General features: G+C 44.0%; 1 protein-coding gene across 6 annotated transcripts in view; it reads right to left on the bottom strand.

Moving 5' to 3' along the window:
• DLG2 (discs large MAGUK scaffold protein 2) overlaps positions 1-14,963 on the bottom strand; it is a 904,765-nt gene that overhangs the window by 263,554 nt on the left and 626,248 nt on the right. For all 6 annotated transcript variants that reach the window (XM_083499674.1, XM_083499676.1, XM_083499678.1 and 3 more), the window contains one exon: positions 4,599-4,649. In XM_083499674.1, the coding sequence (XP_083355800.1) occupies positions 4,599-4,649 (51 nt within the window). The remainder of the gene's footprint in view (positions 1-4,598; positions 4,650-14,963) is intronic.

The following is a 14,963-nucleotide window of genomic DNA, read 5'->3' as shown; positions in this document are numbered from 1 at the left end:
GAGAGAGAGTGACAGCCCCAAGCCAACAGCACAGGGGAAAACTACCTTCCATAATGGGAAAACTCTAGTTCTGATGGGAGCCATAACTATATTTTGGCCCAAGACAAAGGTGGAGCACAAAAAATCAAATTATGAGAGCTGCGTCTGGTTTCCTGGTGTGGGAAAAAACATCTTTCGTGTGTGTGGATTTGCTCTTATACAACTAAGACAGGACACAGCTTGCTACCTAACCCAGAAAAGGAGGGGTGGCTTTTGTGTAATAGAGGAAGAAAAAAACCCAGAAGGAATAAAGCAACTGATAATCAATTACATCAAAGTGATAACATTTACAGCTACCCAGGAGCAGAAATTATTCATATTTCTTTGCTAATCTGGAATACTTCACAGGGCTCAGAGGGGATGAACAATCCAGGCAATGCAAGATTGGGCAATGTCATCTTGTGTTTATTTATCTCTGTGACATTTACCAGAAATCTTCAATGGAACAGAAAGATTATTAGATACTTAGGCAAAAGTCAATAATGTTCGTATAGATTTATAACACTGATTTCATTCATTGCTGGTGCATAAAGTCAAAGAAAGAGAGAGAGAGAGAGAGAGGTAGCAAGAGAGCTCTCAGGCTAACTCATTTACAGAAACAAACAGAATAAATTCACACACATTATGAACCTGCTTCATTGTTCAGGTCAGCCTTCCCTAACTGGGTGCTCTTCAGATGTTTTGGACTACAACTTCCATCTGTGTGACAGTGGTAGGCTATGGCTGATAATACTTGTAGTCAGAAACATCTGAATGAAGGCTGGATTAAGTCATCAGCTGAGGGAGTTACTTCATGCTCCATCTTCTTCTGTGGCTACATTGGTAAACAACAGAGACAGGGCCTTTTTAGTGGTGTCCCTTAGATTATGGAACCCCGTCAGAGAGTTCCATCTGACATTTGCCATCATTTCCTTAAGGAAAGAGGTCAAAGCATTCCTCTTCCCTAAAACTATCAAGGAGCGTGTGAATATTTATTTTAAAAAAATAGTGCTGTGGTTTATTATTCTGTTCTGGTTTTATGTTGGATTAACCCAATTACGGTTTTGTATTCTAAAGATTTTATGGCCACTGTGGCTGCCTTTTTAAAAGGCAGAAAGGTAGAATACAGAGGTTTTAAATAGGAATGGAATGAATTGTACATTTCCGCTCCTCTGAATAAGTGGAAAACTTATTTGCCAGCATGAAGAATAACATGTGTGACAGCTGAAATGCTTCTTGAATCCCACAATCCTGAAATATGTACTTCTGAAGCATCTCTACCTTTGAAACTATACTAGGTCCTTGAAGAAAGTTGACCATAATGCTAGTCATGACTTGTCCTAGGAGAGAAAAGTGAAGGGTGCAAGGAGCCAGCCCAGAGGTTTCTCTAGTGTTTGGTGGCTGAGTCTCTTCCACATTTCCCCCAAGCATTGCAGATCAAACTCAGGCATGGAGGGGCAGTTTATATTAACACCCACCCCCCGTCCCTGTTAGAAAAACAAACAAACAAATTTAGTGCAAAGAATCATGCAAATCAGATTTCTCTTTGATTGGACATTCACAGGAAGCATCTGATCCACCAAATATGTTATCTGCATGGGAAGAAATTCACACTTCTCCTCCACCATGCAAGCTGAGGCCCAGCTGCCTGAAATTTCTGAATTGGGACTTTGTGGTTGCTCAACCAACCCAGACATTTCTGAAGATCATAGCATAAAGTAAGTATGGAGAACATCAGGCATGAGGCCCTAATGCCCTAAGGGTGAAAAGGCTTCCCACATAAGGCACAGAGCAACTGATGCTTGCAATTGGACCAGAAATCTGTATATGTCAGAAATATAGGCTTTAAATATAGTCCAGCTCCATATGGGATGGTTCTTTGGTCTTTTGATCACAAAATACCTGTGACTGGGGAAGACTTTCCTCCTCAGTGCAGAAGGATCTTTTGTGATCCTTCATTTACTATGAGATATAGTTGAGTTTCTACTGACAGCTACTCACAGCAATGCCTCTCTCCAGACCCCAGAATTGTGCAAGTGATATTCTCTCCCTTGCTTCTAACCACTGTGCTTTTCAGCTAAGTAATAGAAGGGTGTGAGCAAATGCTTATCAAGCATCATGCAAAATTTAACGGTGGAGATTATAACCTGCATAATCAATTATCCATGGTAGGTCAAGCTGCAACTGTTGACACAAATCATGCTGGCCTTCTTACTACGTAAATCGATAACTTTACACATCTATTAAAAATAATGTGGCATTCAAAAATATTTCCCTGGGAGGCATGTGTGCTGCTCAGTGACTTTTTAATGCTCCAATTAACGAAGAACAACTAGAAATGCCCAAATAATTCATAGCCAGAAATGCCTATGACCATTGCACATTATCCTTTGTGATGATGACACTGTTGCTAGCCTTTAAGAAACAGATGCATTGGCCTTATGAAAAACTTTCATAAGCATGTGGAGCCTGTGTGTCTTTTAAAGAGCTTGTATATTCTTGGGAAAAAATAAGTCGAATATTATCATTACCCTGGGTCATACTTTCCATCTTCTGGAGTTGAAGCTGGAAATATAAAATGGGAGAGGAAATTGCCTTTGGGATCAGCCACAGGTGTCTCTACTAGTTCAGAAGAACTAGTGTAAGAGGAGGCCATTATGTGTGGCCCAAAGGGCTCTTCTGCTTCCCTTCTCTGCCTCTGTGGGCTTGAGATCAAAACCCAAAGTTCAATCAAAGTCTCCTTCACACTGTTGGAACTGATAGATGTAAAGCAGACTGGGTCCCTTGGTTTAAAGAAGCCCCTCTAATGGAAGGTGGAACTGGCTGTGTAGATGGAGAAGTTGGCGGTTGCTGAAAAAACATTGAAGTTCTGCTCTTACTATGTCTCCAGCCTGAGCTGTCCAAGGTACTAAAAGTAAAGGGAGCCCTGACCATTAGGTCCAGTCGTGGCCGACTCTGGGGTTGCAGCACTCATCTCGCTTTATTGGCCGAGGGAGCCAGCATACAGCTTCTGGGTCATGTGGCGAGCATGACTAAGCCGCTTCTGGCGAACCAGAGCAGCACACGGAAATGCCGTTTACCCTCCCCCTGGAGCGGTACCTATTTATCTACTTGCACTTTGACGTGCTTTCGAACTGCTAGGTTGGCAGGAGCAGGGACCAAGCAACGGGAGCTCACCCCGTTGCGGGAATTCGAACCGCCGACCTTCTGATTGGCAAGCCCTAGGCTCTGTGGTTTAACCCACAGCACCACCCGCGTCCCTTGTCCAAGGTACTACTTAATCTTTAAATACTTGCCTTGCCTCAACCTAGACTTTGCCCTACTTCATTACATCATGCACCGTTTCCCCAAACCTAAGCCCTGCTGGATCAGATCCAAGGACTATCTAGTCCATCATCCTCTCACAGTGGTCAACAATGCGAAGCCAAAAAGCAGGAGTTAAGGACAACAGCATTCTTCCCATCCCCCCCCCCTCAGAAACTGGTATTCAGGTGCAACACTGCAGGTGGCAGTCATTCATAGCTTTCTCCTCCATTAATTTGCCTACAAAACAGAAGAACATCTAGAAGGTGGAAAACAGCACAGACTGGATACTGCACTATTGCCACCGAAAAAGACTCTCAAGTGTCGGGATTCCTGAATGCACAGAGCCTGCCACACATTCAAATATCTACAGACAATTGTGCGCATCATGCAGTTATTGCAGGTAAAAGACCCAACAGCAGGAGTGGTACCTAAAGCATGGCCCAGCTCCACTGCCATCGCAGCTATTTCCTAAACAGGAGTAAAGCATGAATGAAGCTTAAATGTCACCAGGTCTTTGTATCCATTGTACCCAAGAAAGGACACATGGAAGGGAAGATCAGCCTTGTCCCAATCAGGCAGCCATACTTGTATACAATTCATTGCTTCATTCTCTTACCATCAATCTGATCTCCTTCTCTTCCTTTCCCCACCGCTCCTCTTTGCAAGTCTTTTCAATTTATAAGCCAGAGTGTTTATGTACTGCAGCATTCCCCAACCTGGTGTTCTCCAGTTGCTGTTGAACTACATATCCCATCAGCCCTAGCCAGCATGGTCAGTGGTCAGGGATAGTGGGAGTTGGAGTTCAATGATAACTGGAAGAAACCATGTTGGGGAAGGCTGATGTGAGAAGCTTTGGGAGATAGTATTTGCCTATTTGCCCCAAACCAGGATAATAGCAATGAAACATATCCAAGTTTTATAAATAAACATACGGGGAATAAAATCTAAAGCAGAAACTATGTGAAGAAACATCTCATAATACTTAAGACTACAATATGAGTTGTCAAGTTTTGTTCTTTTATACTTCTAAAAGAGTTCTGCAAAAATCTGCAACATAACAGAAGTTCTAACAGCCTAGCAATACATTGGCAAGATTTTCAGGACTTAAGCTCCATCAGTAGTCATGATCAATGGGATTTTCATATAAATATGTAAAAGGAATTCCACTCCAAATACTTAAATTGAAAATGAAGGATTATATCACAATTAATTGCTTTATTTGTGTTGCTAACAAAGTCATCTGGCCTCTGAAGTGCGAAGAACAATTCACTTACCCTTTCCAATGTAATTTCTTCAAATTCATATTCAATCTCTGTTCCATTGACCTAGAAAATAATGATGATATAAGAGAGAAATCTATTAATACCTGTGGGAGATAAGGAAGGAAATCCCTGCTTTTATACAAGGACAAGTGTTCTTTCAGCTGTGATGAAACACAGTGTTTACAAATGAAAAAAGTCGGTAATACTTCTTCAACTGGAATAAACGAGGGACGCCATGCATGGAAGAACTGAATAGTGGTATGCCAAGGGAAAAAAGTGTTCCATTTAAGAGCTGACTGGCAAAGACTTGCAATATTCTGTCGCTTTGACACATAGGAAAAGAAGAGTTTTGCAGGGCTCTCCAGATACCCCCCCATGTGGTGGGAGGAGAAATAAGTTACCAAATTCTTTTGAACAATGTCATCAAGGAAATATTTTGAGCTTCATTTTAATTTAGATCCTCTTTCATTTATTACCCCCTCCACCAACTGCTTTGAAAAAAAAATGCACCATTTACAACATTGTATCCAACTAAGTTCTGCACAGAGTAAGAGGCCCACTGAAACCAGTCCTCATGACCAAGTGGAGAGCCATTCATTTCAATGGATTTGCTACTTAGAAACAACCCATTGTGAGTCGAGGTCCCGCCACCCACACAGGAGTATAATAAGACACAAAGACACATTATTTTAGGTTAATGGGCAAAGTTAGGCCACAACTTTTATTGGTTACAGCATGTGAGTAGTATTGGCTTAGGCACTGGATGAAACAGCAATACATGACTCCACCCCGCTCAGCCAGGAGTCATATCAGGGTTAACAACCAATGTGAGGAGCTTGTTGATGCAAATACAACTGGAAGCTCCCCCATGACATCACTGGGGGTCATACCATGGCCCTAGCCACCAGCAGGGCATCAGACAGGATCCACGACTGCTGGATTCCTTTAACGGAATACCCAAAAGAGGAGGGGTAGATGATGGCCCATACCCAATCCTCCAACACAGCACACATATTCCAATGCCTAACCACCAACACCAGAAAGTTGTGATGAATTGCTACAAGGTAGGCAAAAAAAGCAAGAGACTGGTGTCAATTTGCCAAATGGATAAAAAGTCCTACCAAGGCCCCTTGGGCAACCAAGGCAACCAACCAAAGTCCATAGCAATGTCAATACGCAAATGAAGCTGACCTAAGAGGGAGGGAGGGCGGGAGATCCGAAGAAAGCAGGAACAGACTGGGAGCTGAGTGCTGCCGCAGCTGTTTAGATGAAGCTAGCCCCGCCCACCAGCCGGCCCTATTGGTCGGGTGGAAGGCTTGACCATGGCAGCAGAAGCAATCAGGAGCAAGGAGCCAAATATGCCTCCCTGCCCCTGAGGAAAGCTGCTCCTATTCACAACCCCTCCCCTCTGGGAGGAGGAGAAGCCTTACTATTAGCATGCTACACATAAACATCACACAGACTGGTTCTCATTTAAAAAGAAAGAAACACATGCCCCCTTTTCTCAAAGCATCTTTTACCATGTCATGAAATCATTTCCAACCTTTCCAAAGATATCTCAAGCCAGTTGAGAATCTCAAGCCATTCTTACTTCCACGGCAACCAAAACCATCCTCACCTCCCTGCAAGTAGCTCCCCGGCCTTTCATAGGGCTAAGTAAATGAAATATTGGGTTACAGATGCTTCAGGTTACAGACACTTCAGGTTACAGACTCCACTAACCCAGAAATAGTACCTCGAGTTAAGAACTTTGCTTCAGGATGAGAACAGAAATTGTGTGGCGGGAGGCCCCATTAGCTAAAGTGGTACCTCAAGTTAAGAACAGTTTCAGGTTAATAACAGACCTCCAGAATGAATTAAGTTCTTAACTCGAGGTACCAGCTGCCAAACCACACTATCACAGCACAACACAAGTTGGGAGGAACTACTTTGAGATAAGCAGCTTAAGGATGGTGGCCCACACTGAGTAGATATGAGCGGAAATGCTCACTTTGGCACAGCAGTGAAGCATTAAAACTAATGACACATGGGAACGGCACTAGTTTAGCTGGTTGCCCTTAGAGCTCTTGCCTCTCTACTTCTGCATAGAGGAGATTACAATATGGGACCCTTCCCCAAAGTGAGGTGCCCTTTGCTGACTCGGAATTTGCATAGCACGGTGTGACTCATATCATCTTGCCAACTTTATCTGAAAATAACTATGGGCTGTATCCAACATTCTCTGTCTGCTTAGCGCAAGGGCTCTTGAGCTAGCAGACAGGTGAATGTTAACATTGCGCAGCGGAGAAATCCAATACAACAGTTGCACGGTGGGAAATGAGCCCTGCAATAGATTTCACAGTCTACTGTGCAACACAACCTGCTCATTATGCATTCTTTGGTGCAACAGCATCCCACTTGTGCAAAACATTTCACCAGAGAAACAAGTATACAACGCTAAGCCACTTTAAGTTAGCACTACAATGGAGCCCACCCTATGGGTGGTATTCAGTGCCAGTCCTACTTGGAGTAGACACACTGAAGTTGAGAGATATGGCTAACATAGGCTCTTTTGAATTATGGTGCTGGAGGAGACTCTTGAGAGTCTATGGACTGCAAGAAGATCAAACCGATCCCTTCTGAAGGAAATCAGCCCTGAGTGCTCACTGGAAGGACAGATCCTGAAGCTGAGGCTCCAATAATTTGGCCACCTCATGAGAAGAGAAGACTCCCTGGAAAAGACCCTGATGTTGGGAAAGATGGAGGGCACAAAGAGAAGGGGACGACAGAGGACGAGATGGTTGGATAGTGTTCTTGAAGCTACCAGCATGAGTTTGATCAAACTGCTGGAGGCAGTGGAAGACAGGAGTGCCTGGCGTGCTCTGGGCCATGGGGTCATGAAGAGTCGGACACGACTAAACGACTAAACAACAACTACAACAACAACTTAGGCTCATTAATTTCAATGAATGTACTCTGAGTAGGACTTAGGTGAATAGCACCCTATACTTTGGAAAGACAACATTCCAGCTATAGGGAGCTTCCAAGAAAGGCATCTGTCATCGAGATCTTCCTCGCTTCTGCTTATTTCCAGTTTTTGTTTTTTTTAAAATCTTGGTGGAAGTTAGTTGTAGCTTTAGATGCCCACCATTAAATATATCTCCCTGCCATTTAGGATTTTCGCACTCTTTATAGGATAAGTACAGGGAACCTAGAGGCCAACTGAACCCACCCCCCTCTGCCTTCTCTATCTGACCCCCATGACTTTCCTTAGGTCATCGCTCCTTCCCCTGCCAGACCCCTTGCCAGCTCTGTACTGAACCCTCCTCAAGTGCTTTTTCCTGGCTGGAATGTAACCTTCTTGGCTGCCTAGATTGAGGATGCAGAGATAAGCAGGTGTGGGGGGGGGGTATGGAAATCACTGCCTTTTGTGTGGTTGGAATGCAGTCTTACTGTGCAAAGGCAATAGTTATGCCTGGTGCTCCATCTACAGAGCCAGTGTGGTGTAGTGGTTAAGAGCGGTAGTCTCGTAATCTGGGGAACTGGGTTCGCTTCCCCGCTCCCCCACATGCAGCTACTGGGTGACCTTGGGCTAGTCACACTTCTGTGAAGTCTCTCAGCCCCACTCACCCCACAGAGTGTTTGTTGTGGGGGAGGAAGGGAAAGGAGAACTTTGAGACTCCTTAAAGGGAGTGAAAGGTGGGATATCAAATCCAAACTCTTATTCTTCTTCTACTTCCCCCTCTGGCCCTTCTAACCACTGGTGTACCAGGAATGTGGCTTTTGGGGTTAAAAAAAAAGTGTTTCCTGCCACCTGATTTATGAATTCAGCAGTGTCTCAGTTCCTTACTTACTTAGTCTATTTATATACTGCTTTACATCCCACAATCTCTGAAGTGATTTGCAATGAAGTTTGTGAAAGAGCATCTCTCAATTTAAAACCATGCAGCAATCCAGCCAAAGCACACAACGGAAGTACCAGGACAGCAGCATTATTGCCCAACAGCCCAAACAAACAGGTTTTCATCTAGTGTCTAAAGGCCAGCAGTGCTGGAGCCAACAGGATTTCAAAGGGAACAGAGTTCTAGAGTCAGGGTGCCACCACAAAAAAGGCCTGGTTGTGTGTCACGGCCAACCATGCAGTTCATAGCAGAGGAATATTAAGGAGGGCCTCTCTGAAGGTCCTCAATTCATAGGCAGCCACGTGCAAGGAGAGAGCTCCTCCCCAAGTACAGTCATACCTCAGCTCCCAAACACCTTGGGAGTCGAGCGTTCCAGCTCCCAAACAATCGAAAACTGGAAGTGAGTGTTCCAGTTTTTGAACGTTCTTTTGGAAGCTGAACGTCTGACAGGGCTTCTGCGGCTTCTGATTGGCTGCAGCAGCTTCCTTCAGCCAATCAGAAGCAGTGCTTTGGTTTCGGAAGTTGAACGGACTTCCAGAACGGATTCTGTTCAACTTCCGAGGTACAACTGTATTTAGATCCTAGGTCATTCAGGGATTTCCGTGCAATTTGTAAAACCTTGAATTCAGATCAGAAATGAATTGGCATATGGATGTGTCTCTGTCACAGGTAATTTGCCTCTCAAGAACAAGCCACAGTTCATCTCTTGAAGTCTCCCACACATTTGCAGGGTCTTGTATGCGTTGGGGGGGGGTCTTTTCAGAAGGGCCCCAGCTTACAAACCTCATTTGTGCACAGATCACACTATGGAGTCCTTTGGACCTAAGCCAACCACTTTAATATCATCTTAGATTTTTATCCAACAGGAATGAATCAATCTCTTTTTTAAAGAAAAGAAAAGATCCAAAAGCCTCCATTAAGAATTGCTGCTTCCATCTAAGCAACCAAGAAAAACAAATAAATCATAGCGAGGAAAGGAAAGGTACACAAATGTATTCAGCAACATGCTGTTCTCATTTCCTCCTACTGAGATGCCTAATATTTGCTCTTTTCACCTGCCTCGATTTGCAAAGCTCGGTACAAATTGTTAAACTTTTTTTTTTTAAAAAAAACAGAACATTCGTACAACAACCTTCTGGTTTTGTGAACTCTTAAAGCATGAATATTAAGCAGTACGCAAGTATTCTGAGATTACCTTACTTTCTTGCCTTATGGTAATCTACATTACCATATTTTTTACTGTCTTTTCCAGTACAATTTTACCATTTTACTGTCTTCTCCAGCCTAAGACAACCCTTCCGCCTGTTCCAGGACCACTGTGTTTATTTTAGATCATTGTGGCAGGTGGAAAGTCCAACCTAGATCTCTAGCCAACAAACGCCGCTCCGTAAGGCTTTTCTTTGCTTCACTGCGTAGAGTCAGGTTTCCTTTGCATTATTATTAATGCAGCAAAAACGAGCGAGGAAAGAATAGCAGAAGGAATTTCTTTCAGGAAACCATCTGGGGCGGGGGGAGGTGTATGATGATTATCCAAACTGGTCTTCAAATGAACATGAGATCTAACCACAGGTGTGGGCTGAGATTTAGAAATAACCTCATTAGAGTCCCCTGGCAGCTAAGACCAATGGGAGTGCCAAAACATCTCTTTGCTGTGGACAGAGCTAGAGGCAGTATTTTAAATACGTAACAACAACAACAACAACAACAACAACAACAACAACAACAACAACAACTGCTGCTGCTGAATTGCAACTCATTACCAAACTTAAAACCATGGAGAGACCTGGTCTGAACAAAGACATTGGATTCTTATCTCATTATACGTGACTAAGCCATTTTTCACCTTCTCACCCCTTGCCTTTTCCTGTAAGACCTATTGCAGCCATTAAGAGTCGTCAACAGGCTCATCTCAGCTATCTGCCAATCTCCCATTCCCACCACCCTTCTGAGTAATACCCCTCCCCACCTTCTCACTATATAGAAGGATCTGGCAACTTCTGTTTCAGTGTATCTGAAGAAGTGTGCATGCACACGAAAGCTCATACCAAGAACTAACTTAGTTGGTCTTTAAGGTGCTACTGGAAGGAATTTTTTTATTTTGACTATGGCAGACCAACACGGCTACCTATCTGTAACAACAACAACAACAACAACAACAACAACAACAACAACAACAACAACATTGCTGCAGGGGAGGATAGAAGGTTCCAGCTGATGGAACGTTAGAAACGGCATTATACTGAGCCAAACCATTGGTCCACCTTGCTCAGTACTGTCTAGACCAATTGGCAGAGGCTATGTTGGGTTTCAGGCAGGGGACCATTCCTGCCCTACCTGGAGTTGCCAGAGATCAAACCTTCTGTAGCCTTCTGCATTCCAAACTTCCCAGCTCCCAAACTCACAGTTAACACTCTTAACTCAAATCACAGTGGGCTGCATCCAGACTCAGACATACTTAGGGTCAGGGCCGTCTTTAGCATATGTGCCACCGGGGTGCAAAGATCCGCCCAGCCCCCCCAAATTTAGGTTAGCCCCCAAATTAACTTTATTATGCTTATGTCAGACACCACCCTTACGCCTTATCTCTTGTTTACGAAAGAAGGGAGGAAAAAGAAACAAAAGTGTACTGCTGTGGGGTGGCTCCAGGAGGGGTTGGTGAGGCTTTTGCACCCAGCACCAGCCAGCAGGTGGCAAGCAGGAGTAGCAGCCAGGACCCCCTCTGAGCCACCCCATCCATGCCAAGCTCCAGGCAGGTCCGGTGTGGTGGCGCAGCAATCCGAGCCGGCGGGTACCCGAGAGGGGTGCGCTGAGCTCAAGGGGGCAGCCAGGCGCCAGGAGGGGCGCTATGTGAAGAATGCAGCAGCTAGATTGGTGACTTTATTGGCCGAGGGAGCCAGCGTACAGCTTCCGGGTCATGTGGCCAGCATGACTAAGCCGCTTCTGGAGAACCAGAGCAGCACACGGAAATGCTGTTTATCTTCCCGCCAGAGTGGTACCTATTTATCTTTTGAACTGCTAGGTTGGCAGGAGCAGGGACCAAACAACAGGAGCTCACCCTGTTGCGGGGATTTGAACTGCCGACCTTCTGATCAGCAAGCCCTAGGCTCTGTGGTTTAACCCACAGTGCCACCTATGTCAAATGGTGCAGTCAAATGGTGAACCCAGATATTTCAGGGAAATTTCTCCTGTCTTCCCACCTGTCCCACAAAAGCAATCAAAAACACATTTTGTTTTATCTTTGCCAGGCAGCCAAAAGTGGGAGTCAAATGGTCCCAAAAGCATGAAGAGGGAACTTTGGTCCACCATTACTTTAGATAATGACTTGTGCCCAGAGAGATGGCCTTCCCCGTAGTGGCACCCCACTTGTGTGATGCTTTTCTCCTCTGAGGCTGACTTGGTGCTTCCACTTTTGGTATTCTCAGTGCCTGGCAAAGATGTGTATTTTTTAAATGCATCTAGGCAACTTTAAGTTTTCGTTGCTTTTCAGCTGCTGCCTTGATGACTCAGGGATGTACATTTCTGAAATAAAGCTAAGCTTCTGGTGCATCATTGTATCTGCTGGTTTTAAAGTACTGGTGCTGTTTTCTTTATTTGCACATTTTATTGCAAGATAATTTTTTTTTTTTAAAAAAAAGCAACAACCACCTTGCATACCTTCGTGAAAGGCTCTATGAACAGTATTATGAAAATATACTTTTTCTGTGAAAGGAGGTGAAAGAGTGACAGCAACTAGTGATGGCTGGTGCCTATTGGGACTGGCAGAGTGGCAGGCAGGGAGGCTGACTGGAGCTGGAGCTAAACCTAATTCTAGTTTGCCTCCATCCTCTTCCCTGCAGTGGTCCAGAATGGCAACAGCGAAGCTAAGGCGGTGGCAGCTGACAGCCAGTTCCCACATCCTGGACTTGATGTTAAGTAATAAGATAGATAAGCTGGGGCTGGCTGCAGGCAGACTCAAGTTGGTGGGGGCAGCGCCCATTCACCTCCAGCTCAAGAGCGTGTTGATGACTGTTGCTGGCAGAAAACTGCAGAGTTCAAGGCTTTGCCGTGAGGCCACATACAGATTTCTAGCCATTAATCCTTCATTATCAGGTGGAGTATATTAAAGTAGGGTGAAAACAAACAATTGCATTTCATTCCGAGTTTACCATTCTCCGCTGTCTGCACAAAGCATAAAAACTACCTTACGGAAGCTGTCTGGGATCACGTTTACCTTCCAATCAAGTCAATCTTCTGTAGAAAATTATCGGATCAAGTATTCATGAGACAAAGTTAATTTGCACTACCCACAGAGAGATTCGTTTCTCCTAGCTGGTTGTGAGACGACAGACGTGCCTTGTTTGATGGAGTGCAGATTACAATTCGAGCCGGATGCCAGGTGTTTTTCATTAGCTCAATGCACTATGGTCAATGAATCCCTCTATAATGCAAAATACGGCCAGAGAGAGGGGAGAATCTAAACTGCAATCCAATGTTTGGCCAATGCAGACAGCAAAAATCTACATAAGTCATCTGATGTACGCATATTTTAATTGGGGGTGAATGGATCTGGCCAATGGGGGCTCTTTCTCCAGGCCATAGCCCTCCGAAATAGAATGTCAAGAATTTTTAAATAATATGCCCCTAATCTCAAAGCCACGTTATTTCCTGTCCCCACACATGTGGATTTACAAAAGTTTGTGGAGGCATAATGGTCAATTTTCTGTCCTCTGGCCAATCTGGTATCTGCATCACTTAGCCAGAGGCAAGTCAAGCAAATGGTGTAACAATGGCTTTTTTTTCAGCCGGAACTCAGCACCTCTTAGGTAGGCGCCATTGCCATTTTAAGAGAATGAGGGAGGCATACATTGTGAGCCCCAGCACCTCTTTTTCTAGAAAATAGAACTGGGTATAATTATGGTGCTGGAGGAGACTCTTGAGAGTCCCATGGACTGCAAGAAGATCAAACCTATCTATTCTTAAGGAAATCAGCCCTGAGTGCTCACTGGAAGGACAGATCCTGAAGCTGAGGCTCCAATACTTTGGCCACCTCATGAGAAGGAAAAGACTCTGATGTTGAGAAAGATGGCGGGCACAAGGAGAAGTGGATGACAGAGGACAAGATGGTTGGACAGTGTTCTCGAAGCTACCAGCATGAGTTTGACCAAACTGCAGGAGGCAGTGGAAGACAGAAGTGCTCTGGTCCATGGGGTCACGAAGAGTCGGACATGACAAAATGACTAAACAACAACAACAACAATAAGCACACCACATGGTCTTCTGCTAGGTGGACTGAGACACTGGGAAGAAACTCCTGTGTTTCCTGAGCAAAATACAATATAGGCGGCAAGAAGGACACATTTAGCATTGTCAGATGATGGAACCCTGTGCAAAAATAAATTCCAGTACTCATATGAGCAACAACAACATGGAGATGTTCAGTCTGCTTGTGAGAATCATCAGAGATCGCAAAGAAAGGAATGTACGACTACAACAAGATGAAGAAAAATAATAATAAAGGACTATCCGGAGTGAACTGGATAGAACTGATTAATTAATGCAGTAAAATAAGCAATGTCTGGACTTATCTGGAATTTTGGACTCGTGCAGAGCTTGATATATGGGTACCCCCCCCCAAAAAAAATTAAAAATTTGGCTGTATAATTTGGAACCAATGTGATTTGAACAATGTGATGTGATTGGCCTGTTAATAAAAAATATTTTTTTAAAAACACAACAACATGGAGATGATGCAGGCTATTGCAGCCTTTGACTATGCTAGAGGATAATTCATTTTCTGCCATTCAAGCTGCCCATCAAATATATTCCCACAATTTACTCTCAGCGAGCTAAAGCTCCTCTCAAGTCAGTGAACCCAGAAACGAGGCTAATTAACTTGTCCTTTTATGATTTGCAGCAACCCTCCGCTATAAAGAACTGCCGATCATATGAAAGGGGCCCTGTCCTTTCACCATTTCAAATGAAAGGACAAATTCACAATTGGCCAGACGGTGCAATATTGAAAAAGGTTTGCAGACACTACTCAATGTCAAACAGCGGCCAACTTTAAAACTGAGGGCTTCAAACCATCACACTCACATCTTATTCTGAAATGTCCAAGATCCAGAGCAGATGCAAAGCTAAGAAGCTTTGTAGGATAGCAAAGACTCAAATCAGTGCTTAAAAGGAGGAAGAGACAATTAACTTACATACCAACACATGCACTGTTGGCCCATCAGGTTGTTGTTGTTGTTTGTTAAGGTTTCTTTTTGTTAAGGTTTTGAAAAGGTTCTTAGAGAAGCTGAGATTCCGAGCAGGGAGAGAAAAGGGCGTACAGACAATTAAAAGCAGTGGGGGTGGTGGTGGTTTGGAGTAGAAACACTGAAGGGCAGGCATCAAATCACCCTTTCCTGTCGCCATTTTTTATTTTAAAAAGTTTTATGGCAATGGCTTCTTTTTTTAAATCTAAGAAATGTAAGCACATAAACTATTTGGACCTAAATCCAGCTATGCCCTTTAA

Source organism: Podarcis liolepis (assembly GCF_965112155.1).
Source record: "Podarcis liolepis genome assembly, chromosome: 4".
Classification (NCBI taxonomy): domain Eukaryota; kingdom Metazoa; phylum Chordata; class Lepidosauria; order Squamata; family Lacertidae; genus Podarcis; species Podarcis liolepis.
This window is presented reverse-complemented; position numbering and strand designations above follow the sequence as displayed.